The sequence below is a fragment of the Leucopleurus acutus genome (assembly GCF_964270905.1).
Source record: "Leucopleurus acutus genome assembly, chromosome: 9".
Classification (NCBI taxonomy): domain Eukaryota; kingdom Metazoa; phylum Chordata; class Mammalia; order Artiodactyla; family Delphinidae; genus Leucopleurus; species Leucopleurus acutus.
The window spans coordinates 76,588,299-76,615,675 of record NC_139144.1 but is presented as its reverse complement, the minus strand read 5'-3'; the positions used below and the strand labels follow the sequence as shown (position 1 = coordinate 76,615,675).

General features: G+C 42.8%; 1 protein-coding gene across 1 annotated transcript in view; it reads left to right on the top strand.

The window, feature by feature from the left end:
• Positions 1 to 5,424, top strand: part of WNT2 (Wnt family member 2) — a gene marked incomplete at both ends in the record, with an annotated part of 44,279 nt that extends 38,855 nt beyond the window's left edge. The window contains one exon of the mRNA XM_082845922.1: positions 5,195 to 5,424. Within this exon, the coding sequence (XP_082702048.1) occupies positions 5,195 to 5,424 (230 nt within the window). The remainder of the gene's footprint in view (positions 1 to 5,194) is intronic.
• Positions 5,425 to 27,377: the final 21,953 nt, after the last annotated feature.

Sequence of the window (27,377 nt, the reverse complement as noted above, 5' to 3'; positions counted from 1 at the left end):
GTTCAGATTCATCGTGAATTCCAGCATTGTGTAGCTGAACCCTGAACTGCTGAGAAGGCTCAGTGCCAGAGTCTTTGTCTCCTTTTCTGAAACCACTTCCTAGTTAAGCTCTTGCCAGCGGCCATCACTTTGCTCCTCTCAGAGTTTGGACGATGTTGAGGTCACTTCACTGAACAACCTTCTGTTCAGTTGGAGTCTAGTTCAGTTTGCTGCTTTTGGGGGACAAAACCCACCAGGACCATTAGTCCAGGCTGAGTTAGACCACACGATTCGACCTCCTTAGGCTTGCAAGCCGCCGGGGAAAGACCACGGAGTTCGATGTCAGTAAAAGGCCCACAGCCTGATTCAGGAATGGGACATTTGGCCTCCCTGTCCTGGCCCCTGTGCCCCATAGCCCCAAAGGGGATAAAGAATTCTAATTGCATGGTAATGTATTTATATTCTGATAAATGCATGTCAGTGGAAGTGAGGAATGCTTATTGATGTACACGGCTTATGAACAAAACACATAAAAGGTAAAAACTCAGTTGCCTCTGAGATGGCGGGTGAGAGCACTTTTCACACAACCCCTAGGGCTCTCATTCACACCCAAGGCTTCAGTTGCCACCTCTGCCAAAGATTTCCTCATCGGCATCTCCATCCTGACCTCTCCCCTGAGTCCCAGAGAGGATTTTCAGTGACCATTCCTACCTGTGTGGCACACAGTCACAGCCAACTCAACATGCTGAAAACTAAGCTCGTTATCTTCCCCCAAAGCCTGCCCCTCCCAGGTGTCCCCCACCTCAGGGAATATCACCCGCGTAAACCCCGGCGCTCCCGCTGGAAGCCTGGGAGCACCTCTCCACTCTCCTCAACCTCTCAGCCGCTTGTCCAGTCAGTCGCCACGTCCTGAGGTGCAGCCTTCTCAGCTTCCCTCGAGTCCGTTAACCTCTCCCATTGCCACTACCACTGTCTCCATCCAGGCCACATCGTGTCCTGCCCAGAGTCCTTTATTGGTTTCTAACTGGTCTCCTGGCCTTCACCCTGGCTCCCTTCAATCCAGTCACCCATAGTGATTCTTCTGAAATACAAGTCAAAACATGTCTCCCTTTTGTGTAATAACTCTCAATAGCATTCCTCTGCCCTTGGTTAAAACGTAAACCCCTTGGCCTGTGACACAAGGCCTTTCACAGGCAGCTTCTGCCCACCTCACTGGCTCATCTCCTGCCACTGCCCGCTTTGAGCACCACCCTCCAGCTGCGGTGAACACTTTTCCGCTAAGTCTTCGCGTCTGTGGCCTTAGCTGCTGCCTCCTGTTCCTCTTCCTCATTCCCTTCCCCGTTCTCTTCTTGTTATTGAAATATAAAATGCATCCGGCAAAGGGCATGTACCACATGTGTACAGCTAAGCGAACTGTCTCAAATGAGCACCCCCAGGTAACATGTGCCCAGATCAGGACCCTGAAGAGAACAGTACTCCAGAAGCCTCCTTCAGGCCCCTTTTCACCACCTCCCCAAGAGATATCACTACCCTGACTTCTAATGGCACAGACTAGTTTTCCCCACTTTTGCACTTTATATAAATGAAAACTTACACAACGTTATCAGGTAACTCCTGCTGCATAGCAAACCACCAATCAACGGAATGGCCTGAAATCACCTTAAAGTTCCACCTTCAGCTTCATCAGTCCTTGCAGCTCTGCTCTTTTGTCCACTTCATCACCAAGCTTCTTGCAAACTGCCCACACTCTGTCATCACCTGGCCTCTCCTCCTGTTCACTCTTCAATCCACTGCACCCATCTGTATTGTTCCACTGAAGCTGCTGTCATCAAAAGGCACGAGTTACCTCCTTATTGTTGAACCAGACGAACAGTTTTCAGTCTTTTCCTACTTGACACGCCCCACCATCCAACTCACCCTTTAATTCAGTGGGTCACCAAGTCCTAGGGATTCTTCCTCTTCAACCCATCCTGTATTTGTCCTACTTCTGTCTCCACTCATTATCTCTTGCCTGGACTAATCCAACAGCCTCAAGATACCTCCCTGCCCCAAGCCACTCTTCCAGATTTATCATTGTAACATATTTTTCCCTGAATAGAAATCTGGACTTGTTCACCACCCACCATGGAATAAAATCCAAATTGCAGCAAGGCAGGAAGACTCTTTGACCTGTTGCTCCAACCTCTCTTTCCGTGCTTTTTGCCTAACACACACCCTCTGCCTCGGCCACGTTGAATCTGCAGTCTCTTGTGTATTTGACCTCTGAATTTCTGCTGGGAGGTTCTCTCTCGCCAGAAATGCCTGTCACCCCATTCTCCCCTTCAAATCTTCTATCTATCCCTCACATCATATCTGTAATGCCACCTCCTCTACAAAACCATTAACAGCTCCTTTTCTGATCCTGTTTTCTACTATTATTACTAATAAATATCATTATTATAATATGCTTGGCTTACCCCCTAGAACATAAAGTCCTCGAGGCAGGCAGGATCTTTGCTTTGTTCACTGATACAGCAGTCCAAGCTCCCAGAACTGTGCCTAGCACATAGTAGGCACTCTTGTTAAATACTTGTTAAGTGAATGAATGGTTAACATTTATTGAGCACTTATTATGCCAGGAGCTTCCAGGCAGAATCTCATTCAGTCCCCACCACAGCCCTATGAGGAAGGAACTGTTTTTATCCCAGTTTTGCATAGGAAGAAACTGAAGCTTAATGAGATTAAGTAACGTGCCCAAGGTCACACAGTTGATACATGGTAAAGCTAGGATTTGAACCCTGATTTGTCCAAGCCCTAAATAACCTCTCTCTACTGTCTTGAGCTTTGCAGTGGTGTTTTTCACAAAACTCTACAGTTGGCTACAGTAGGGCTTCAGCAAATGGAGCAGTTATCTTGAAGTAGTGGAAATAACTCTTTACATATTTATCTCTTTATTATATCATGAGTTCCCTGAGAATAGGAAGTGAATCCTAATTATTTTATTTCCTCATGGCCACCGCCAGAAACCCCAGGTAGCCGCACAGTGTCTCACACGTTTGCGTTCGCTAAATGTTTACTGAATTAAGTAAAGGAGTCTGCTGTTAAGAAAGGCAGCATGTGGCAGCCAGTCCTTTTTGCACAGTCAGGGATTCTGACTACTGTCCCGATGGTTGCCCCGAATCCAGGCCCAGCTGCTGTCTCTTCCAACGCTTTGCTTCTTCAGCACACGATGTAGGCTCAGGGCCATCCCTGGCTAACCCACCCGCCACCCTGACTCCGGCCCTTTGCCGTCCTTCCTGTCCTTATGAAATTGCCCTGCCTGTCTTCCTGCTGTCAGTGGTCTGATCACGCAGAGCAAGTCCTGCCCCCCCTACCCCTCTTCTTGACCCCATGCCCTGCTTGAACCTGGCTGCTTCCTTGGTCATTCTTGACAGGCAGCGCAACATGACATTTATATAGATAATTGGAACACAGGGTGGAATGTGATAAGCACAGAGTCACGAGGCACTGGAGGAGCTATGAAGAGGGAAAAATTCCTAGTTAGATGATGGAGGAATGGAAAATGAAGCCACTGTCTTTTTCATCCCGATAAAAGGTGTTTTTGTTTTGTTTTGTTTTGTTTTGTTTTTAATAAAGAGTTTAGGTTTGTTGGTTATTTAGGATTGTCAATTGCAAGTAATAGAAACTTGAGTGCTTTAAGCTGAAAGGTGAAATTTATTATAAGGATACAGTCTCTCGAGGTATCCAAAGGTTGGAATGCAGCCAGACCTCAGAGAGAAATGTCCAGAAAATAGTCCAGGGTCTGGGCAGCATTCTCTTTCCATGTCTTATCCTCACTGTCTCTGTACATCTGCCTCGTTCTCGTCTCTCTGTGGTGTCTTCTCGTCCACAGACCTCATCATGGTACATGGCTGCCAATGGCTGCTGTGTTTATACTTGGAATTTGTACTAACTGCCCCCATCAGAACCACAAATCCTCAGGGAAATCTACCTCATTGGCCCGGCTCGAGTCCGGTGCTCACCCCTGGCCCAGTCACCTGCTGCCAAGAGAGCAGGGTCACGTTGTTCACCATGGCTGCCAGGCGCCCTGCTCTGTGCAGAAAGGATCACTGTAAGCTGAGCAGACTCTCTAAAAATGTCCATTACAATTGGTTCTGTTACCAGATAAGGCTCTTGTAAAAGAACTCTGGGTGCCTCCCCAAGAAAAGAACAATTAAGAGGCTTCCTAGGGCTTCCCTGGTGGCGCAGTGGTTGAAAGTCCGCCTGCCGATGCAGGGGTCACGGGTTCATGCCCCGGGCAGGGAAGATCCCACATGCCGCGGAGCGGCTGGGCCCGTGAGCCATGGTCGCTGAGCCTGCGCGTCCGGAGCCTGTGCTCCGCAACGGGAGAGGCCACAACAGTGAGAGGCCCGCGTACTGCAAAAATAAATAAATAAATAAAAGGAGGCTTCCTAGCTTTGAGATTCTTTGAGAAACAAATACATAAATATGAATTGCCAAACAGCAAGCATCATCCTAATTAACTAAGACAATGTCCACTAGTCATTTCTAAAAGGCTTTTAACACCAGTTTTGTTTATCAAAGGCCTAGAATCCTGGCTTCAACCAGGTGTCTCACACACATCTAGATGACCCACTAGACCAAAGCATGGAAGATAAACCAGGCTGGGCATTGCTCCCTCCTCAAGGCCTTACACAAATGATGCCCACACCTGCCCTTCGGCAACCAGAGTTCTCTTGTCTTTCTAATAAGCCAGTGTAATCAAGTCCGGGGAGACAAAATCCCCACCGTTGGAGGGTTCCATGCCCCAACAAATTCCAACAGAGCTAACTCTGACCACTGCTTCCTTAATGTGATTTAAGGCTGGGAGAGAGAGGACTAGTGTGGCTCCTTCTTTCATCCTGGTCTGGCCTTGCCCATTCAGTGACCCATCAATCTGAGGCTGGGTAAGGGTAATCTGAACAGCTTATCCAACTTAGAAGCGGGAATGCTGGAGTCAGGATGTCCAAGGCAGCTCCAAAGCTTCACGTCCATTCTTCCTGGACAGGGTGCTCACTGCTGTTGCCCCCAGGGTTGACACGTGCTCCTGGGCCCACAGAATTGGTGGCACAGCCCCGGGATGTGGTGAGGTGGCATCCGGGCCCCGTCCTGGAGGATGACAATGTAACTCTTCCTCTCGAAGCATACTGTGTTCCACCCACACCATTTCAGTGACACCCCCTGGCTTGTCTTCCAGGCTCCCCGGGTACAGCAGGCCGTGTGTGCAACCTGACTTCCCGAGGCATGGACAGCTGCGAAGTCATGTGCTGTGGGAGAGGCTATGACACCTCCCGCGTCACCCGGATGACCAAGTGCGAGTGTAAGTTCCACTGGTGCTGTGCTGTGCGCTGCCAGGACTGCCTGGAGGCCCTGGATGTGCACACGTGCAAGGCCCCGAAGAGCCCCGACTGGGCGGCTCCCACATGACCCCAGCGGAGGTCACCATCCACCTTCCCTCCCACAAGGACTCCATTGGATCTGCAAGGATGCTGGGCTCTTGGGTTCCCTCTGGGAGATGTTTCCTTAGGCACGTGGCCTTTGTCTCTACGGAAGCCTCTTCCTGCTCCCTGGGGGCCCAGGACGGGGCCCACATGCTGCACATTAAGCATGCCCTATTTTCTCCGACTGCCGGCATCCTGAGGCACGTCTCTTCCTGGTCGCGACGGGCTGTTAGAGGGGGGAGGGGTGGTGGGCCCAGACCACTGTCTCTACCCACCTAGACATTTCCTCTTCTAGAACAGTTGGCCAGAGGGAAAAAGAGTGTCTCAAAGGAGCTTCCTCTGTGTTTTCCAACAAATGTTCACAGTTAAGAAATTCCATACTTCTGTCCGGAGGGTGAAATAAAGAAAGCAGGATAAACCCCTACTGAATTAACTTTAATTCTTGAAAAGACCAAGCAAGGCTTTTGCCTGATCAAGTGATTTTCACAGCCACCACCTCTGGGGTGATTGGTAATTGGCTGGAGAAAAATGGCTTTCAATAAACTTTAGGTTTCAAATGCACGCATTTCAAGGCATTTGCTGCCATATTAAAATCTGATGTGACAAGGTGGGTCTGTTGTCCTTTGGTACAGTTTGGAGTCTGTGCAATAGCAAAAGCCTCAGAAAGTGATTGCTTTGCATTACTGTCCACTCAATATAAAGAACTTTTTAGGGAATGAGATCACTTAGAATCTGAAGGGAATTTGAAAGAAAACTGATGATCTGGCAGTATTCTGTAACTGTTGGGTGAAGATGGAGGAAAGTAACCTAGTGAGTGGAATGTCAGAAAACACAACTGTACAGATAAGGGGGAAGGGGGGGAATGAAATTCCTACCTGGTGTGATGCTTGTGGCCCATGGAATTCTGTAACTGAAATGGCTTTAAGAATGAAAACTTTGGGGATGACAAGACCAGGGAACCAAAATGCTGACAGAGAGGTTTCCAGAGCAAGGTCACGCCTGGACAGCTCCAACCACAAGTGGACAACTAAAAGAAGTCGGCCGTGTGCGCAAAGGGGCATCAACTAGTTCCTGTTGCCCTTCAAGCACATTGTAAAGACCTGTCATATTTAATTGTGTTCATTTGACGCTTACAAGATGACAAGATACCATAGCCTAAAGCAAATAACACATAGCCTTGCTTATAAAGTTGGTAACCCTAGTGTATTATATTGCAAACAAATTGTAACTTGGAGACTATATTTAAGGGACCCAGCTGTAATTATGGGAACATCGATATGCAAATTGTGGCTGGCTTCTGCCCTAAACCGAAAGATGACATCCAAGGAAAATGGAGAGGCTGCCAGCCCCGTTTTATCAGATGAAAGATGTATCAGATGAAAGAAAGGTGAAATACCCGAAGGTACTCCTCATTCCCCCCCTCCAGTTAGGTTCTAGTTCTAAATGTGATCTCTTCACAGAGCTACATTAACTAACAGGATGATTCGTTACGGGCATCTGGTGTCACATTACTGCTGCTTGCTTACCCTTTGATACTTTGGCCTTCAGGTTCTCTATCCTTGATTTAGAGCAGGACATTGACACCAAGCCTCTTGGAAATCAACCCTCTGGAGTGCTTTGTCATAGTGATATTTGCCTCCTAGCTTTCTTAAAAATGACAGAATTCACCTCTTTTCACTCACTCCCAAACCCTAAAATTAATTGTCTAATTTTTCCAAAGTGGCTCTTCCTTCTTTTTATTCTAAGGATTCAGAGGGTGGGAGGATGGAGCGTGGTGGTGGCTGCTCTGAGCCCAGTGTGGGTCTGGGAGTGGGGAGGGGGGGTGAGTGGGAGGCCGAACAGGGGAGCTCAGTCTTAGTTACACTAAAGCTTGCTGTGGGAGGATGGAGGGACTTTCTTGGGGGTCCCAAAGCCATCAGCCCCCCTTCCTGCTGGATGAACTGTGAAGTCATAAATCCATGGATATATTTAGACATGGAAAGGATCTTAGAGGACATCTTAGCTCCCCTCAGCCTGTATCTGGGGAAACTGAGACCAAGAGAAGTGAAGGAATCTGTACAAATACCAGCCAAAAACAGGACCACACTCTAAGAGTCTTCAAGAAAGTTAAGCACTTTATCTATTAAATGAAACTAGTTTGTCTCAGAATTAACTTGGTGGATTCTAAGCAATTTTAGTGTCTTGAGGGGATGTTCATTGTTTGTTTGTTTGTTTATCCCTGGCATGCTTAGATCTGACTCTCTTCTTATGCTGAAATGCATCCTTCCTGATAAGGACAAGGCATGTCCATGTCCCCTTGCTCATACACTGCCTCTTGCTGCATAAATTGTCCTATTTTGTAAGAGAGACTATGGCAGCCATCTTCAGTGGCAGTAGATGAAGCCACTGTGGAGAGTAAAATAAGAGAGTGAAATATTTTTATCTGCTTTTACTTCCGAAAGAGAAAATCTCCAAATTTTTAAAAAGGTGAAGATAATTTCAAACTTATTTTCTTTAGGTTTGGTACAGGATCAATATTTCATGACTCTAAAAGATACTAAACTCTTGATTTTCCAGGCTTTTAAGGGAATGTATGGCATGAATTACCCAAAATAAAATAATGAGGGAATCCATTCAGGTCAAATCCCCTTACAAATTCCCTCCCGGTAAATATCTTATTATAAGTGGAAGTTTTCTAAGCTCAAGATGATGCCTATTGATGTTTCTGCCATTTCTGAAGACGTTCCACACAGCAGGAGATCTTCACTAGTTCACTGTAGTTTTCTTAAATAAAGATATAATTGCACATGATTCTCAGACTTAGCAAATGGGTTTTTTTCTTCAATAGATTTGCCTCTGTCAATTGGTCTGTGGTGCCGACTGAACACCCTTTTCAATGTGCGTTCTAGTTACAGCGTCCTGGACAGTGCCTCATGCTCTGAAAGCATTAACACCCTGCCTTAAAGAGACCAGTTTATCCCCTCAAATGGCTTAAACTCAAGCACAAACACCCCCAGTGCCATGACCACATTGGGCTCTGGCTCTGTGCCCCTCAAGGATGGGGGCCCTGGCCTGTTATTGGACCACAGTTACTTCAGGATGGGAGTGGGAGACGCATAGGGCAACCCCAGGCGTAGAACACTGCTTATCTGCTCTGCCTTTTATGGGTGCACTAGATTGAAATGGGCATCCCAGAAGGATCCACCAAATGGCAAGTTAATCTGCACGTGGCCTGATCATGGGAGGGGGAGTGAGAGGGAAAGAGCCAGGTAGCTGTTGCCAAGAGACCAGCTGAGTTTGGTGATGGTGGAGAGTGGCTTTTTCAGCTCTTGTGGGTAACCTCCACCCTTCCTTCTCTGTGGCTTCCCTGTCCCCTCCCAGCACCTACTTCCAAGGCATCTGGAGGCCCCTGAGCCTTAGGGCCTCGGGCCGTTGCTCGGCTGTCCATACCTGTTGTCTAGCTCTGCTCCAGGCTGCCAAGGTTAATTTCAAGAGATGTTTTCAATTGTCACGACGATTTGCCTTTTTATAGGAGTTATTATGATGCTTGAAAACATCAGGTATCACGTTTCTTTTTCAAAGAAAGGCAGCTTTAAAGTCAGAAAATCCAACTTCACATTGGCACTTCTCAGCCTTATTAACTTATTAAAGAATCTTACATTGACTCTCTGAGACCTACAGCGGGCCTCTCTCTCAGAGGCAGCCAACATGACCGTGCATGCGCTTGGGCTTGACAGTATTTTCAGGCCAGGATATTTGTTATTACTTCTCACTTATTAAAGGCTGGCCTGGGGCCGGTGTTGTCTCGCTCAGTTAAAGAACATTCATCTCCCCTCTTGCCCACTCTCAAAATAAAGGCTCAGAGAGGTGTCCAATGGACCAGAACCATTCTTTTGTCTATTTACTGTACTTCAACCTGAGTTCCTTATCTTAAGAGCAAGAGCTGTACTCTCAACAAATAGACCTCCCAGTTCCAAAGCTGGTAAATTGCTTTTGTCAGGTCTGTGCTGACCTGCAGAGCAGTCTGCGGGTGTAAGCTGACAGCTAAGGTGTGCTGATTTTGACCTTATCCTTACCTAGGCAGAGAAAATTTTCACTCATCCATGAGAATGTTCTTTACATTTTTCTGGGGATCAGCAAGGTGACAGGTGGTTTGCAAAGCCCAACATGATCGTTATTTTTCTAAATTGTAGTTGTTCCAGCTCTCGTTTTTTTTTTTCCTGAGGTTCACATGGATTTCTTGTTTAACCAAACCTCCCACTTCCACCAGCTAATAAAAGTGTCACGCAGATTGTTACAAAGAACTATTGTTATTTACAAGTCTACATCTTCTGTGAAATCAAAATATAATAAAGCGAATTTTCGGTGTTGACTTTGTTATTCTAAACTCGCGATAGTCTTGCCAAACCCTCTGGTGAAAAGAAATCCCTTCAGGTTACGGAAACCGTCTTCTCTCAGGACCACCCTTAACACAACTTGATTAAGAGGCGTCTTTCAAGTATGTAAAGATTTTCAGGGAAGGCAACTGACTTACCTCACTGATAACTACAATTCACAGGTAAGACATGTTCTAGATTGAAAAATTACCCCAGGTTTTCACCTGTGTTCTCCTGTGGTTGCCACCTAAGTGCTTGCCCCCTCTTGGCACCAGCATGCTTTGGCAGCGTTTATAAGTTCAGTGTCTCTCCACAGCAGCTAGACGCATCCCCATCAACTTCTCCATATTATTTTCCAGATAAGTGCTTGCTCTCAGCTAAATGTTTCTTTTCTCAGCTTGATTAAAAACATACAAGATCCCTCCCCCCTTCATTGAGATCTGTGCATCCTGATGGTATATGCCACTTACATACAAGCAGCAAAAGCTCAGAAAATGGAAATAAACTCTCCCACAGCAAGGGAAATCCACTCCTCCCCCCATTTTCTCTTCCTTGATGAGCTATATTTTGGGGTGACCTGACTAAACAAGGTGCTGACTGTACGTCAAGCACCCCAAGGTGACCAGCCCCCTAGTCAGGCTGCTCCTGGCCCCTCTAGGATTCATTCCTAGAAACTCCCACACTTGCACGATTTGAAGAAGAGGTGGTGACACAACACATGTGTCTGTGTGTGTTTTTCAAAGGGCATTTCCCCGAAATATTCTTTGCCCAGACACTGTCAGTGCAATTCCCTTTTTATCTAAGATTTTGTGTGACAGGGCTGTCCTGCACATGGTAGGATCTTTAGAAGCAACCCTCGTCTCTAATCACTGGATGCCAGGACCGTGCTCCCTAGTGTGACAACCAGAAGTGTCTCCAGACATTGCCAGATGTCCCAGGTGGGGTGGTGGGAGCGACGGGTGATAGTGAAACCGCTCCCGGGTGAGAACCAAAGATCTAACACTTCAAGTCCTCTTAGTAAAATGGCAGTGTGTTTTCAGAAGTTGGAGGCTGAATTCTTCTTAGGAACTCCTCAGTTTCACAACCCTCAGGGACAAAAAGCCCAAGATATGGCCTGGAGCTGGAGGAGTGAGAACGTTCTAGCTCTGCCTAAAATAGTTGAGTGATTTTGAGTTTTTCAGGACAGAAGAGGGGTAATAGTCAAGAGGGGTCGCTGCAAAATGGAGAAAGTCTGAGTTTCAAGCAGATATGGCGAGACTTTCCAGTGGAGAGCCTGGGTGGGTTACCAGCTACAGGTTGTTCACTGCACGCACACACACACACACACACACACACGCACACTGCCTAGACTCATGTGGGTGGTATTTTAGTGGAGTGAAGGAATTCAGAGAGTTGTCCAACATGTGCCAACGAAGATGGGAAAGGGCCAGCGTGTGCTGGATGCAAGGTGGGGTAGAGTGGAGGAAGAAAGACGCTGGGTGATAGACAAAATGAAGGGTCACCTCAGTGGGCTGGAGAACTTGGGGCAGATGACAACTGGCTAAAGGAAGGAAACAGAAAGCCTGTCTTCTTTCACTTGACAATTTTTCATGGGCCAAACTGGATTTCTGTTTAGGCTACCCAAAGAAGTATAAAGAGCAGATGAGAACCACTTGGATGAACAAAAGAACTCTTCATCTGTTCCTTCATCCTATGATCCAGTTCTAGATAATACAGCATGAGTAAAATCTGATCAACCAGACCAATTTACCATTTAGACTGTTTTTGGACTCAACTTGATTTTGTCATTTCCGAGTACTGACTAACCCTGTGAAAGCCCCTGTAACTGAATCACAGGCTCTGGATTTCCCCAGGTAGTGCACGCAATCCTATCTTAATAGCATTGCCGGCTTTCCTAAGTTCCACACATGAGAGGAATCACATTACTGCCTGTAAACCCAATTCAAATACTTCAATGATGAAGATGCATCCAGCATCCACTCAGCCGGCTTGCTCACACTGCTTACTTGGGCAGAGGCTAGGGAGTTTGGCAAACCCATCTGTAAATGTTCAGGGGCTTCATGTTGCAGGTGGAGGTTGCACACCAGCCGAACAAATAGCAGGAAATACAGAAAATGAAATCTGAACTGGAGTCTCCAAATGCCTACCCGCCCACATAAATTGGTATCTGCCCCTTGATCATTATTCTCCAATAGTAATGAAGACTTCATGAAAGGCCTTGAACTCTGAGTTGTCACTGTGGAGCTGTGCTTAATCAAGACAAATATTCCCAGCCTAAGAGTATGACTAGAAGAAGAAAGGAGTAGGGGTTTAATTTTCTTATATATTGTTATAACTATAAACAATGCCTTATCTTCTCAACAACTCTCGTGAAATAATAAGCACTTGCGTTTTTTAAAGTATTTACACCAGTCCTTGGAGATTTTATTAGAATCATGATTCACAGATGAGAAAGTGTCCTCCTCTACAGTGTTTAGTAACACTGTATGTCTCTGGCTATTAACCATTCATTCACTGGTGATTTTCCTTTATTTTTTCTGAACTGACTGATTGGCTCAAGAGGATCCCTCTGGTTTGGATATTATAGACATATAATTAAACAGTTTCTGAAAACTATGTTGTTCTGTCATATGGATATGGGACTTCAAGAGAGCAGTGAGAATCCCTCCAGGATTCATGGAATCACAGAATGTCACATTTGGAAGGAACGACGCACATAATTTATTCCTACCTCTGCATTTTATTCATGGGAAAACAAAAGAAATTTCATGGCTTGGACTGTGATGTAAGCAAGACACTCTGAATCATCTTCAGGCAAGAACAGTTATTTTTCATTCCATCAATGTGTATTGAGCATCTCCTGTGAGTCAACTGCTGTGCTCCATGCTGGAAATGCAGCAGTAACTAAGACAGACATGCCCTTTCCCAGACCCTTCTGGGAGGCTACACGGGATGTGTGTAGTTTACTTTTTACTTTACAAGCACTTTCACAGGCAGGGTTAGATCTAGTCCTTAGGACCACCCTTAGATATAGATATGATTATCCTCTTTTTTTAGATGAGGTAAGTTTCAGAGAAATTTAGTAATTTGCCCAAGATCATAAAAGGGCTTATAGGAGAGAGAGCCTGGACTCAAATATTTGTTTTCTAAGTCTCACTCCAGTGATCTCTCCAGTACACCAGAGCTCTCTCTGATTAAAACTCAAGGAGAAGGGCTTCCCTGGTGGCACAGTGGTTGAGAGTCCGCCTGCCGATGCAGGGGACATGGGTTCGTGCCCCGGTCCGGGAAGATCCCACATGCCGCGGAGCGGCTGGGCCCGTGAGCCATGGTCGCTGAGCCTGCACGTCCGGAGCCTGTGCTCCGCAATGGGAGACGCCACAACAGTGAGAGGCCCGCGTACAGCAAAAAAAAAAAAAAAAAAAAAAAAACTCAAGGAGAAGTATTCTGTCCAATGGGCTAGTGAAAACTGCTTAGTTGGTTCCATGACCATATTTTCCAGCAGACATGTGGACTGCCAAAGGACTTCTGACTTCATTTATGTGCAATCCAGACAGCAAATCATATGTACAGTCACATGTAAAAGAGCTCTACCAGAAAGTGACTTGTACTTGTACATTTAACAGGGCACTTATATTTAAAATAAAGTGGTTTTGAGATTCTTCTAGAAAATCTAAGATTTCTGGTCATAAGAAGTCTATTTACTCTGTCATATGGAGATTGACTCCACAACTGAAGAGGGTTCAGAAATATTATGTATCAATTCCAACATTGTATGAATTATGATTTGTTCAAGAGTATTTTCCAGGCTTCCCTGGTGGCGCAGTGGTTAAGAATCCGCCTGCCAATGCAGGGGACATGGGTTCAAGCCCTGGTCCAGGAAGATCCCACATGCCATGGAGCAACTAAGCCTGTGCGCCACAGCTACTGAGCCTGCATTCTAGAGCTCACGAGTCACAACTACTGAGCCTGCGTGCCACAACTGCTGAAGCCTGCATACCTGAGCCTGCACTCTGCAACAAGAGAAGCCACCACCATAAGAAGCCACGCACCGCAATGAAGAGTAGCCTCCACTCTCCACAACTAAAGAAAGTCCGCACGCAGCGACAAAGACCCAATGCAGCCAAAAATACATAAATAAATAAATTTATATTAGAAAAAAGAGTATTTGCCAAATTCCTATCTAATAAGTGATTACTCAAGTTGAGTAACATGTCAATAGTTTTTAAAAATATTTTTCATAATAGTCTTGCCCTTTTACCCTAAAGAAGGGAGACAGTTAAAATTTTCTTAACAACATTGCCCAAGAAAAAAAAATTCAGAATTGTTTTCAAATGTAAGAATGTATTTCAAAATATTTTGAAGGCACAAAGTGCTTATAAATATGATATTAGCATCTATTAGCAATAATAATATTTTACCTTGTTTAACATGAAGTATGGATGGTCTTTCTCTCCATAAAGCAAACTGGGAAGATTTGTATAATCCTAGATTATTAGATAATGTTTCTAGGAGCAACAGGTGATCTCTGCTGTACCTTCCGGTCTAGAAACAGTCCAGCAGGGCTGCAGCAGTACATATTGTTGGCACTGACCTCCAATTGATTTCTAATCTACGACTCATTGAGTCGAGCCTTGTGGTTGGGATTGCTTCTGATGGTGGCCAAATCAGCAAAAGGAAATTCTCTTTAGAATGTAAAGGAACCAAGGATAAGTCCTTACATGAATATATGAGGAGTGTAGGAGAGCAAGAGAGAATCTTTGTCTAGATAGAATGTTAAGCAATGGGCTAGGGGAGAGGGTGGAGAATTTTTATTACAATTATTCTAAAAGCGTATGGAATAGATTTACACTCATGTTTATTCATGATAAAAAAAAAAACCTGCCCCCAGATATGCATTTTAATTTGTGAGAAAACTGCTAAGCAATGTGAGATCATGGAGAAGGCGGTCCTTAAAATAAATAAGTAAATAAAATCTAGGGAATGTAATCCTGCCTAGAATGTGATTCATTCTTTTGGAGCAATAAGTGAAATGATGTCCAAAAGCAATTTTCATATTTCTTGGACATGTAAGCATTTTTCCTTGTACAACTATAGCAGAATCAGATCCCTAGGTAGATTATATAGACAACCATGAGGGGAACAACTCACCCCGAAATGTCATTTTTCTTTCATTGTTCCAGAATGGGGCTTAAAATTCTCACCCTTACCAATGCTGCCTGGGGATGAAGAAACTACGTTAGGAACTTTTCTTTTAAAATGCATGAACTGGGGGGACCTTCAAGATGGCGGAGGAGTAAGACATGGAGATCACCTTCCACCCCACAAATACATCAAAAATACATCTACATGTGGAACAACTCCTACAGAACACCTACCGAACACTGCCAGAAGACCTCAGACTTCCCAAAAGGCAAGAAAATCCCCACGTACCAGGGTAGGGCAAAAGAAAAAACAGAGACAAAAGAACAGGGACGGGACCTGCATCTGTGGGAGGAGCTGTGAAGGAGGAAAAGTTTCCACACACCAGGAAGCCCCTGCACTGGTGGAGACGGGGGCGGGGGGGGGGGGGTGATGGGGGGGGAAAGCTTCAGAGCCAAGGAGGAGAGCACAGCAACAGGGGTGCAGAGGGCAAAGCGGAGAGATTCCTGCACAGAGGATCGGTGCCGACCAGCACTCACCAGCCTGGGAGGCTTGTCTGCTCACCCACCGGGGCAGGTGGGGGCTGGGAGCTGAGGCTCAGGCCTTGGAGGTCAGATCCCAGGGAGAGGACTGGGGTTGGCTGCGTGAACACAGCCTGAAGGGGGCAAGTGTGCCACACCTAGCTGGGAGGGAGTCCGGGAAAAATTCTGGAACTGCCTAAGAGGCAAGAGACCATTGTTTCGGGGTGTGTGAGGAGAGGGGATTCCTTCCCCCATGTGCCCACAGAAGGCAGAGCACCACCTAAGCAAGCTCCAGAGAGAGGCGCAAGCCATGGCTATCAGCTTGGACCCCAGAGACGAGCATGAAACGCTAACACTGCTGCCGCTGCCACCAAGAAGCCTGTGTGCAAGCACAGGTCACTACCCACACCCCCCTTCCTGGGAGCTTGTGCAGCATGTCACTGCCAGGGTCGCGAGATCCAGGGACAACTTCCCTGGGAGAATACACAGCGCTACTCAGACTGTTGCAATGTCATGCTGGCTTCTGCCACCACAGGCTCGCCCTGCATTCCAGTTATGACTACTGTACCCCTCCCTCCTCCTGGCCTGAGAGAGCAAAATAGCCCTAATCAACCTCTGCTTTAACCCTCTCCTGTCTGCGCAGGGAAAAGATGCCTGAGGGCAACCTACATGCAGAGGTGGGGCCAAAAGAGCCCCAGGAGCTGTGCAAACAAAGAAAAGAAAGGGAAATCTCTCCTAGCAAGCTCAGGAGCAGTGGATTAAATCCCCACAATCAACCTGAGGTACCCTGCATCTGTGGAATACCTGAAGAGACAACAAATGTTCCCCAAATTGAGGCGGTGGACTTTGGGACCAACTACAGACTTGGGCTTTGCTGTCTGCAACTGATTGGTTTCTGATTTTTATGTTTATCTTAGTTTAGTTTTTAGCGCTTGTTATCATTGGTGGATTTGTTTATTGGTTTGGTTGCTCTTTTCCTTTTTTTTATTTTTAAATTCTATTATTTTTAATTTTATTATTTTTAATTTTATTATGTTTTATTATTATTTTATTTCATTCTTTCTTTTCTTTTTTTCTCTTCCTTTTCTTCTGAGCCATGTGGCTGACAGGGTATTGGTGCTCTGGCCGGGTGTCAGGCCTGAGCCTCCAAGGTGGGAGAGCCGTGTCCAGGACATTGGACCACCAGAGACTTCCTGGCCCTTCGTAATATCAATCAGTGAGAGCTCTCCCAGAGATTTCCATCTCAACACTGAGATGCAGCTCCACCAAATGGCCAGCAAGCTCCAATGCTGGATGCCCCATGCCAAACAACTAGCAAGACAGGAACACAACTCCACCCATTAGCAGAGAGGCTGCCTGAAATCATACTAAGACAAAGACACCCCAAAACACAGCACCGGACACGGGCCTGCCCACCAGAACACAGGCACCAGTCCCTTCCACCAGGAAGCCTACACAAGCCACTGAACCAACCTCACCCACTGGGGGCAGACATCAAAAACAACAGGAACTACAAACAAGCAGCCCGTGAAAAGGAGAGCCCAAACACAGTAAATTAAACAAAAAGAGAAGACAGAGAAGTATGCAGCAGATGAAGAAGCAAGGTAAAACCCCACCAGACCAAACAAATGAAGAGGAAATAGGCAGTCTACCTGAAAAAGAATTCAGAATAATGATAGTAAAGATGATCCAAAATCTTGGCAATTGAATACAGAGAATGCAAGAAACATTTAACAAGGACCTAGAAGAACTAAAGAGCAAACAAATGCAATAAATGAACAACACAATAAATGAAATTAAAAATTCTCTAGAAGGAATCAATAGCAGAATAACTGAGGCAGAAGAATGGATAAGTGACCTGGAAGACAAAATACTGGAAGTAACTACCACAGAGCAGAATAAAGAAAAAAGAACGGAAAGAATTGAGGACAGTCTCAGAGACCTCTGGGACAACATTAAACACATCAACATTCGAATAAGAGGGGGTCCCAGAAGAAGAAGAGAAAAAGAAAGGGTCTGAGAAAATATTTGAAGAGATTATAGTTGAAAACTTCCCTAACATGGGAAAGGAAATAGTCAATCAAGTCCAGGAGGCGCAGAGAGTCCCATACAGGATAAATCCAGGGAGAAACATGCCAAGACACATATTAATCAAACTATCAAAAATTAAATACGATGAAAAAATATTAAAAGCAGCAAGGGAAAAGGAACAAATAACATACAAGGGAATCCCCATAAGGTTAACAGCAGATCTTTCAGCAGAAACTCTGCAAGCCAGAAAGGAGTGGCAGGACATATTTAAAGTGATGAAAGGGAAAGACGTACAACCAATGTTACTCTACCTAGCAAGGATCTCACTCATCAACAGAGAAACTAAAACCTCTACAGACAAGCAAAAGCTAAGAGAATTCAGCACCACCAAACCAGCCTTACAACAAATGCTAAAGGAACTTCTCTAGGCAGGAAACACAAGAGAAGGAAAAGACCTACAATAACAAACACAAAAGAATTAAGAAAATGGTAATAGTAACATACATATCAATAATTACCTTAAATGTAAATGGATTAAATGCTCCAACCAAAAGATATAGACTGGCTGAATGGATACAAAAACAAGACCCATATATATGCTGTCTACAAGAGACCCACTTCAGACCTAGGGACACATACAGACTGAAAGTGAGGGGATGGAAAAAGATATTCCATGCAAATGGAAATCAAAAGAAAGCTGGAGTAGCAATTCTCATATCAGACAAAATAGACTTTAAAGAATATTATAAGAGACAAAGAAGCACACTACATAATGATCAAGGGATCAATCCAAGAAGACATAACAATTGTAAATATTTATGCACCCAACATAGGAGCAACACAATACATAAGGCAAATGCTAACAGACATAAAAGGGGAAATCAACAGTAACACAATCATAGTAGGGGGCTTTAACACCCCACTTACACCAAAGGACAGATCACCCAAAATGAAAATAAATAAAAAACAGAAGTTTAAAATGACACATTAGACAAGATGGACTTAACTGATATTTATAGGACATTCCATCCAAAAACAACAGAATACATTTTCTTCTCAAGTGCTCATGGAGCATTCTCCAAGATACATCATATCTTGGGTCACAAATCAAGCCTCAGTAAATTTAAGAAAATTGAAATTGTATCAAGTATCTTTTACAACCACAACACTATGAGACTAGATATGAACTACAGGAAAAAACTCTGTAAAAAATACAAACACATGAGGGCTAAACAATACGCTACAAAATAACCAAGAGATCACTGAAGAAATCAAAGAGGAAATCAAAAAACACCTAGAAACAAATGACAATGGCCCAAAACCTATCAAAAGCAGTTCTAAGAGGAAAGTTTACAGCAATACAATCCTACCTCAAGAAACAAGAAAAATCTCAAATAAACAACTGAACCTTACACCTAAAGCAATTAGAGGAGGAACAAAAACACACGCAAAGTCAGCAGAAGGAAATCATAAAGATCAGATTAGAAATAAATGAAAAAGAAATGAAGTAAACAATAGCAAAGAGCCATAAAACTAAAAGCTGGTCCTTTGAGAAGTTAAACAGAGTTGATAAACCATTGGCCAGACTCACCAAGAAAAAAAGGGAGAAGACTCAAATCAACAGGTTTAGAAATGAAAAAGGAGAAGTAACAACTGCCACTGCAGAAATAAACAGGATTATGAGAGATTACTACTAGCAACTATATGCCAATAAAATGAACAACCTGGAAGAAATGGACAAATTCTCAGAAAAGCATAATCTTCCAGTACTGAACCAGGAAGAAATAGAAAATATGAACAGATGAATCACAAGCACTGAAATTGAAACTGTGATTAAAAATCTTCCAACAAACAAAAGCCCAGGAGCAGATGACTTCAGAGGTGAGTTCTATCAAACATTTAGAGAAGAGCTAACACCTACCCTTCTCAAACTCTTCCAAAATATAGCAGAGGGAGGAACACTCCCAATCTCATTCTATGAGGCCACAATCACCAAAACCAGACAAAGATGTCACAAAAAAGAAAGCTACAGGCCAATATCACTGAGGAACATAGATGCAAAAATCCTCAACAAAATACTAGCAAACAGAATCCAACAGCACAATAAAAAGATCATACACCATGATCAAGTGGGGTTTATCCCAGAAATGCAAGGATTCTTCAATATATGCAAATCAATCAATGTGATACACCATATTAAAAAATTGAAGGATAAAAACCATATGATAATCTCAATAGATGCAGAAAAAGCTCTCAACAAAATTCAACACCCATTTATGATAAAAAATCTCCAGAAAGTAGGCAGAGAAGGAACCTACCTCAACATAATAAAGGCCATATATGACAAACCCACAGCCAACATCGTTCTCAATGGTGAAAAACTGAAACCATTTCCTCTAAGATCAGGAACAAGACAAGGTTGCCCACTCTCACGGCTATTATTCAACATAGTTTTGGAAGTTTTAGCCACAGCAATCAGAGAAGAAAAAGAAATAAAAGGAATCTAAATCAGAAAAGAGGAAGTAAAGCTGTCACTGTTTGCAGATGACATGAAACTATACATAGAGAATCCTAAAAATGTTACCAGAAAACTACTAATCAATGAATCTGTTAAAGTTGCAGAATACAAAATTAATGCATAGAAATCTCTTGCATTCCTATACACTAATGATGAAAAGTCTGAAAGACAAATTAAGGGAACACTCCCATTAACCACTGCAGCAAAAAGAATAAAATACCTAGGAATAAACCTACCTAAGGAGATAAAGGTTCTGTATGCAGTAAACTATAAGACACTGATGAGTGCAATTAAAGACGATAAAAACAGATGGAGAGATATACCATGTTCTTGGATTGGAAGAATCAACATTGTGAAAATGACTATACTACCCAAAGCAATTTACAGATTCAATGCAAGCCCTATCAAACTACTAATGGCATTTTTTAGAGAACTAGAACAAAAAATTTCACAGTTTGTATGGAAACAAAAAAGACCCCGAATAGTCAATGCAATCTTGAGAATGAAAAACGGAGCTGGAGGAATCAGGCTCCCTGATTCAGACTATACTACAAAGCTACAGTAATCAAGATAGTATGGTACTGGCAAAAAAAAACCCTGAAATATAGATCAATGGAACAGGACAGAAAGCCCAGAGATAAACCCATGCACACATGGTCAACATATCTGTGCTAAAGGTGGCAAGAATATACAATGGAGAAGAGACAGCCTCTTCAATAAATGGTGCTGGGACAACTGGACCGCTACATGGAAAAGAATGAAATTAGAATACTCTCTAACACCATACACAAAAATAAACTCAAAATGGATTAAAGACCTAAATGTAAGGCCAGACACTATAAAACTCTTAGAGGAAAACAGAGGCAGAACACTCTATGACATATGTCACAGCAAGATCCTTTTGGACCCATCTCCTAGAGAAATGGAAATTTAAAAAAAAAACTAAACAAATGGGACCTAATGAAACTTAAAAGCTTTTGCACAGCAAAGGAAACCTTAACAAGATGAAAAGACAACCCTCAGAATGGGAGAAAATATTTGCAAATGAAGCAACTGACAAAGGATTAATCTCCAAAATTTACAAGCAGCTCATGCAGCTCAATATCAAAAAAACAACCCAATCCAAAAATGGGCAGAAGACCTAAATAGACATTTCTCCAAAGAAGGTATACAGATGGCCAGCAAACATATGAAAGAGCACTCAATATCACTAATCATTAGAGAAATGCAAATCAACACCACCATGAGGTATCACTTCACACTGTTCAGAATGGCCATCATCAAAAAACCTGCAAACAATAAATGCTGGAGAGGGTGTGGAGAAAAGGGTACCCTCTTGCACTGCTGGTGGGAATGTAAATTGATACAGCCACTATGGAGAACAGTATGGAGGTTCCTTAAAAAACTAAAAATAGAACTACCATATGATCCAGCAATCCCACTACTGGGCATATACCCTGAGAAAACCATAATTCAAAAAGAGACATTTACCACAATGTTCATTGTAGCTCTATTTACAACAGCCAGAACATGGAAGCGACCTAAGTGTTCATCGACAGATGAATGGATAAAGAAGATGTGGCACATATATACAATGGAATATTACTCAGCCATAAAAAGAAATGAAACTGAGTTATTTGTAGTGAGGTGGATGAACCTAGAGTCTGTCATAGAGAGTGAAGTAAGTCAGAAAGAGAAAAACAAATACCATATGCTAACATATATATGGAATCTAAAAAAAGAAAAAAAAAAAGGTTCTAATGAACCTAGAAGCAGGACAGGAATAAAGACGCAGAGGTAGAGAATGGACTTGAGGACACAGGGCGGGGGAAGTGTAAGCTCAGACGAAGTGAAAGAGTAGCACTGACATATATACACTACCAAATGCAAAATAGATAGCTAGTGGGAAGCAGCTGCACGGCACAGGGAGATCAGCTCAGTGCTTTGTGACCACCTAGAAGGGTGGGATAGGGAGGGTGGGAGGAAGGCACAAGATGGAGGGGATATGGGGACATATGTATACATATAACTGATTCACTTTGTTATACAGCAGAAACTAATACAACATTGTAAAGCAATTATAGTCCAACAAAGATGTTAAAAAATAAGTAAATAACAAATGAAATGCATGAATATTATTGAGCTTTATTCCTTAAGTCAACAATTATTATTCAACAAAATCTGGCACAATTTACCATCTATCAAATGGTATTTTCCCCAGTGTTGGGGAAACAGCATTGAAAAGGCAGATGATATAAATCAGAATTCTCTTACTGGTAATATAGCAGACAAAATATCCCCCAAAGAAGCCTTTTGCTGCAAAATGTCTAGAAATTCAACAGAAGGTAAAATAAGCATCCTTCGAAATGTGTAAGTGAATTCTTCCCACCCCGACACTCAAATACAGGAAAGCTCCAAAGCCCAAAACTAAAGAGCAAACTGAAAACTCAAGTTCTGGTGCCCGAGTGGAAGTCTACTAATCTCCGCCTCTAGAAGATTGGCCGTGTCAGTGCAGGAAAAAGGTTTGGAGTCTTCTTGAAGTGAGGAATTGGAATTAGGACACAACATCCAATCCTTTCCCATGTAAAGTCAGAACCTTCAAAGGGCTATACAATCAGTAAAGGAAAAACCTGACCACTAGGCACAGGGAATCAACTGCGAACTTTGTTTGCTATGAAATGAGATTAGGGTAGGGAAATATAAATTAGTTAATGAATTAATTAAATTTATAGCTCTGACCATTTACAACTACCAGTCTCTCCTCATCTTAGTTTGAAGTTAGAATTTACATAACTTGTTCCAGGAATTGCCTACCCAAGAAATTAACCTAAAAAAAAATTCTAGATTGAGGTGCCCAGCAGATGCAAGAACAAAACCTTTCAGCGGGTCACACTTTCAACCAGGCTTGTAGAGGATTCTCCTAGGTAAAACTTCACCAAACCTGAGTTTATAATCTAAAACTACAAAACATGCCACAGAATAAGACTACAAGATTGAGAGTAACAGAAAAAACAAACCACAGACTTAGATCCTCAAGAATATTAGATAATAAAATTATTATACACAGACTACAAAACAAATCTGTTTAAGGATGATAAAAGAAACTACAAAATGAATAATAATAAAATAATAATACTTAAAGGAAAAAGATTTAGTTAAAAGATAATTGAAAAGCATTAAAAAGAACATCTAGAAATTAAAAATATAATCACTGATATTACAAACTAAATGATTTTCTACCTGTGGCCACAGCTGAGGGAGTATTGTTAAAGGCTTCCTTCTACTGCCATCATGTCTAATTCAGTCTCCCAAAGAGCCCAAAGAGCCATGTAAGCCCTTTGTTAAAGGTTTGAACTTAAAAAAAAAAACAACTGTGAGAGACTGAGGAGCCATGGGGAACACCCACAGACTGTGTGGTAATGGAAGATTCAAACACCAAGCACTTCATAAGCTTTGGGTTTTGACATGTGCCACTGTGGTGCAAGCAGATGCATCATGAATGCAAGGCCACACAGGTGGATGGAAGAGCTGTGAACCAAAGAAAGCTGTCTCCAGAGAAGGTTTTCAAAGACTAGGTGCCCACTTACCTATGAAAAAGACCTTTGTCAGTAGCAATGAAAACAACATTGAAGAATATCGTGTAGGAGATTAATCTGAGCAGTATAGGAAGAATGAAATGACTGAAATCATTACAGTCTAGGGAAGTGACAAGAAGAGAGCCTTTGCTTTTATAACGTTAGATGACCATAACTCCGTGGATAAGACTGTCATTCAGAAATGCCATCTTGTGAATAACCATAACTGTGAAGTAAGGAGAGCCCTGGATAAGCAAGAGACGGATAGTGCCTCATTCAATTCAAAATGGTTCTAAAAATTTTGGCAGGAGGTTGTTTTAGAGGGAATGGCAACTTTGGTCATGGAGGAAACTTCAGTGTTGTGATAGCTTTGCTGGCAGCCATGTTGGTGATGAATTTGACGGCAATAGTGGATTTGGTAAGAATGCAAGTAGTTTTGGAAATGATGGAAGCTACAATGACTTTGACAGTTACAACAATCAATCTTCAAATTCTGGACCCATAAAGGAAGGAAACTTTGGAGGCAGAAGTTCTGGTCCTTATGGTGGTGAAGGCCAATACTTTGCCAAACCACAAAACTAATATGGTTATGGGTCTTCCAGCAACACAGGTAGTTATGGAAGTATAGAAGATTTTAATTACAGTTAAGAAAAAAAAAAAAACCTTAGCAGAAAAGGAAAGCCAGAGAAGGGACAAAAAGCTATAGGTTACAACAGGTGTGTAAACTCAGCCAATCATAGTGGTAGACCCTAACTGCTACACAGAAAAAAAGAAAAAAAAGAGGGTCCGTATTTGTGACTAACTGTATAACAAGTATTTTAGTTGTTTTTTTAAAACATCTTTATTAGAGTATAATTGCTTTACAATGTTGTGTTAGTTTCTGCTGTATAACAAAGTGAATCAGTTATATGTATACAAATAGCCCCATATCCCCTCTCTCTTGCGCCTCCCTCCCACCCTCCCTATCCCACCCCTCTAGGTGGTCACAAAACACTGAGCTGATCTCCCTGTGCCATGTAGCTGCTTCCCACTAGCTATCTATTTTACGTTTGGTAGTGTATATATATCCATGCCACTCTCTCACTTTGTCACAGCTTACCCTTCCCCCTCCCAAAATCCTCAAGTCCATTCTCTAGTAGGTCTGTGTCTTTATTCCCATGTTACCCCTAGGTGCTTCATGACCTTTTTTTTTTTTCCTTAGATTCCATATATATGTGTTAGCATACGGTATTTGTTTTTCTCTTTCTGACTTACTTCACTCTGTATGACACACTCTAGGTCCATCCACCTCACTACAAATAACTCAATTTCGTTTCTTTTTATGGCTGAGTAATACTCCATTGTATATATGTGCCACATCTTCTTTATCCATTCATCCGATGATGGACACTTAAGTTGCTTCCACGTGCTGGCTATTGTAAATAGAGCTACAATGAACATTGTGGTACATGTCTCTTTTTGAATTATGGTTTAGGGTATATGCCCAGAGGTGGGATTGCTGGGTCGTATGGTAGCTCTATTTTTAGTTTTTTAAGGAACCTCCATACTGTTCTCCATAGTGGCTGTATCAATTTTCATTCCCACCAGCAGTGCAAGAGGGTTCCCTTTTCTCCACACCCTCTCCAGCATTTACTGTTTGTAGATTTTTTAATGATGGCCATTTTGACCAGTGTGAGGTGATACCAACTGTAGTTTTGATTTGTATTTCTCTAATGATTAGTGATGTTGAGCATTCTCTCATGTGTTTGTTGGCAATCTGTATATCTTCTTTGAAGAAATGTCTATTTAGGTCTTCTGCCCATTTTTGGATTGGGTTGTTTGTTTTTTTGATATTGAGCTGCATGAGCTGCTTGTATTATTTTGGAGATTAATCCTTTGTCAGTTGCTTCATTTGCAAATATTTTCTCCCATTCTGAGAGTTGTCTTTTTGTCTTATTTATGGCTTCCTTTGCTGTGCAAAAGCTTTTAAGTTTCATTAGGTCCCATTTGTTTACTTTTGTTTTTATTTCCATTTCTCTAGGAGGTGGGTCCAAAAGGATCTTGCTGTGACGTATGTCATAGAGTGTTCTGCCTATGTTCTCCTCTAAGAGTTTTATAGTGTCTGGCCTTACCTTTAGATCTTTAATCAATTTTGAGTTTAAGTATTTTAGTTTTGTCCTGTGGAAAGTACAAAGCATTCCAACAAACGGCTTTAATGTAGGGTTTTGTTGTTGATGTTCACATGTTTTGATTGCTAAATATAATAGTCTGATCATGATGATGATATACTGTGTCTTTTAAAAAATATTCAGTGAATGTGGTGAATAGAAAAATAGATATAGCTAAAGAGAGAACTAGTAAAGCAGAAGATAAACCTAAGGAAATTACTCAAAATGTTGTCCAAGATATAAAGAAATGGAAAATATGAAAGAAGTTAAGAGACATGGAACGTAGAATGAAAAGGTCCATTATATATCTTATAATAGAAATTCTAGAGAGAAAGATGTGCATTTTCCAGAATGGATGATCAATATGAACCTTCAGTTTTAAGAAGCATAAATTCCAGGTAGTAAAAACAAAATAAAGGGCTTCCCTGGTGGCACAGTGGTTGAAAGTCCGCCTGCTGATGTAGGGGACACGGGTTCGTGCCCTGGCCCGGGAAGATCCCACATGCCACAGAGCAGCTAGGCCCGTGAGCCATGGCCGCTGAGCCTGCGTGTCCGGAGCCTGTGCTCCACAGAGGGAGAGGCCACAACAGTGAGAGGCCCGTGTACCACAAAAATAAATAAATAAACACACATTAAAACCTATTGTAGAGAAAGTGCAGAGAGTAGAAGAAAGAGAGAAGATATTAAAAGCTACCAGAGAGGGTTCGTCCCTGGTGGTCCAGTGGTAGGACTTCATGCCCCCAATGCAGGGGGCCTGGGTTTGATCCCTGGTCGGGGAACTAGATCCCGAATACATGCTGCAACCAAGAGTTCGCAATCTGGAACTACGAGTCCACATGCCGCAGCTAAGGAGTCTGCATGTCACAACTAAGAAGTCCACATGCTGCAACTAAGAAGCCAACGTGCTGCAACTATGATGCTGCAACTACAAAGATCCCGCATGCCACAACTAAGACCCAGCACAGCCTAAATAAATAAATAAATTTTTTTTTTTTTAAAAAGCTACCAGACAGAAAAGACAAGCTACCTACAAAAGAAAATCAGATCAAAAGCAGACTTTTCCAAAGAAATGATGGAAGCAAGAAGGCAATGGATTACTTTCAAAGTCCTGAAAGAAAATAAATATTAATCTATAACTTTATATCCAGCTGAACTATCATTAAAGAACAAGAATAAAATAATGGCATTTTCAGACAAACAAAATCTATCAAGAACAAATCCTATCTACAGGAACTTCAGGTAAAAGGAAATATATTCCAAAAGGAATGCAAGAGGAAATGTTGAGCAAAGAAATTTGTATATATGCAATCAAATTGACAATAATGGATATTTTAACATCTTTTTTGGAGTATAATTGCTTTACAATGTAGTGTTAGTTTCTGCTGTACAACAAAGTGAATCAGCTATACATATACATATATCCCCATATCTCCTCCCTCTTGCATCTCCCTCCCACCCTCCCTATCCCACCCCTCCAGGTGGTAAAAAAGCACCAAGCTGATCTCCCTGTGCTGTGTGGCTTCTTCCCACTAGCTATCTATTTTACATTTGGTAGTGTATATATGTCCATGTCACTCTCTCACTTCATCCCTGCTTATCCTTCCCCCTCCCCATGTCCTCAAGTCCATTCTCTACATCTGCATCTTTATTCCT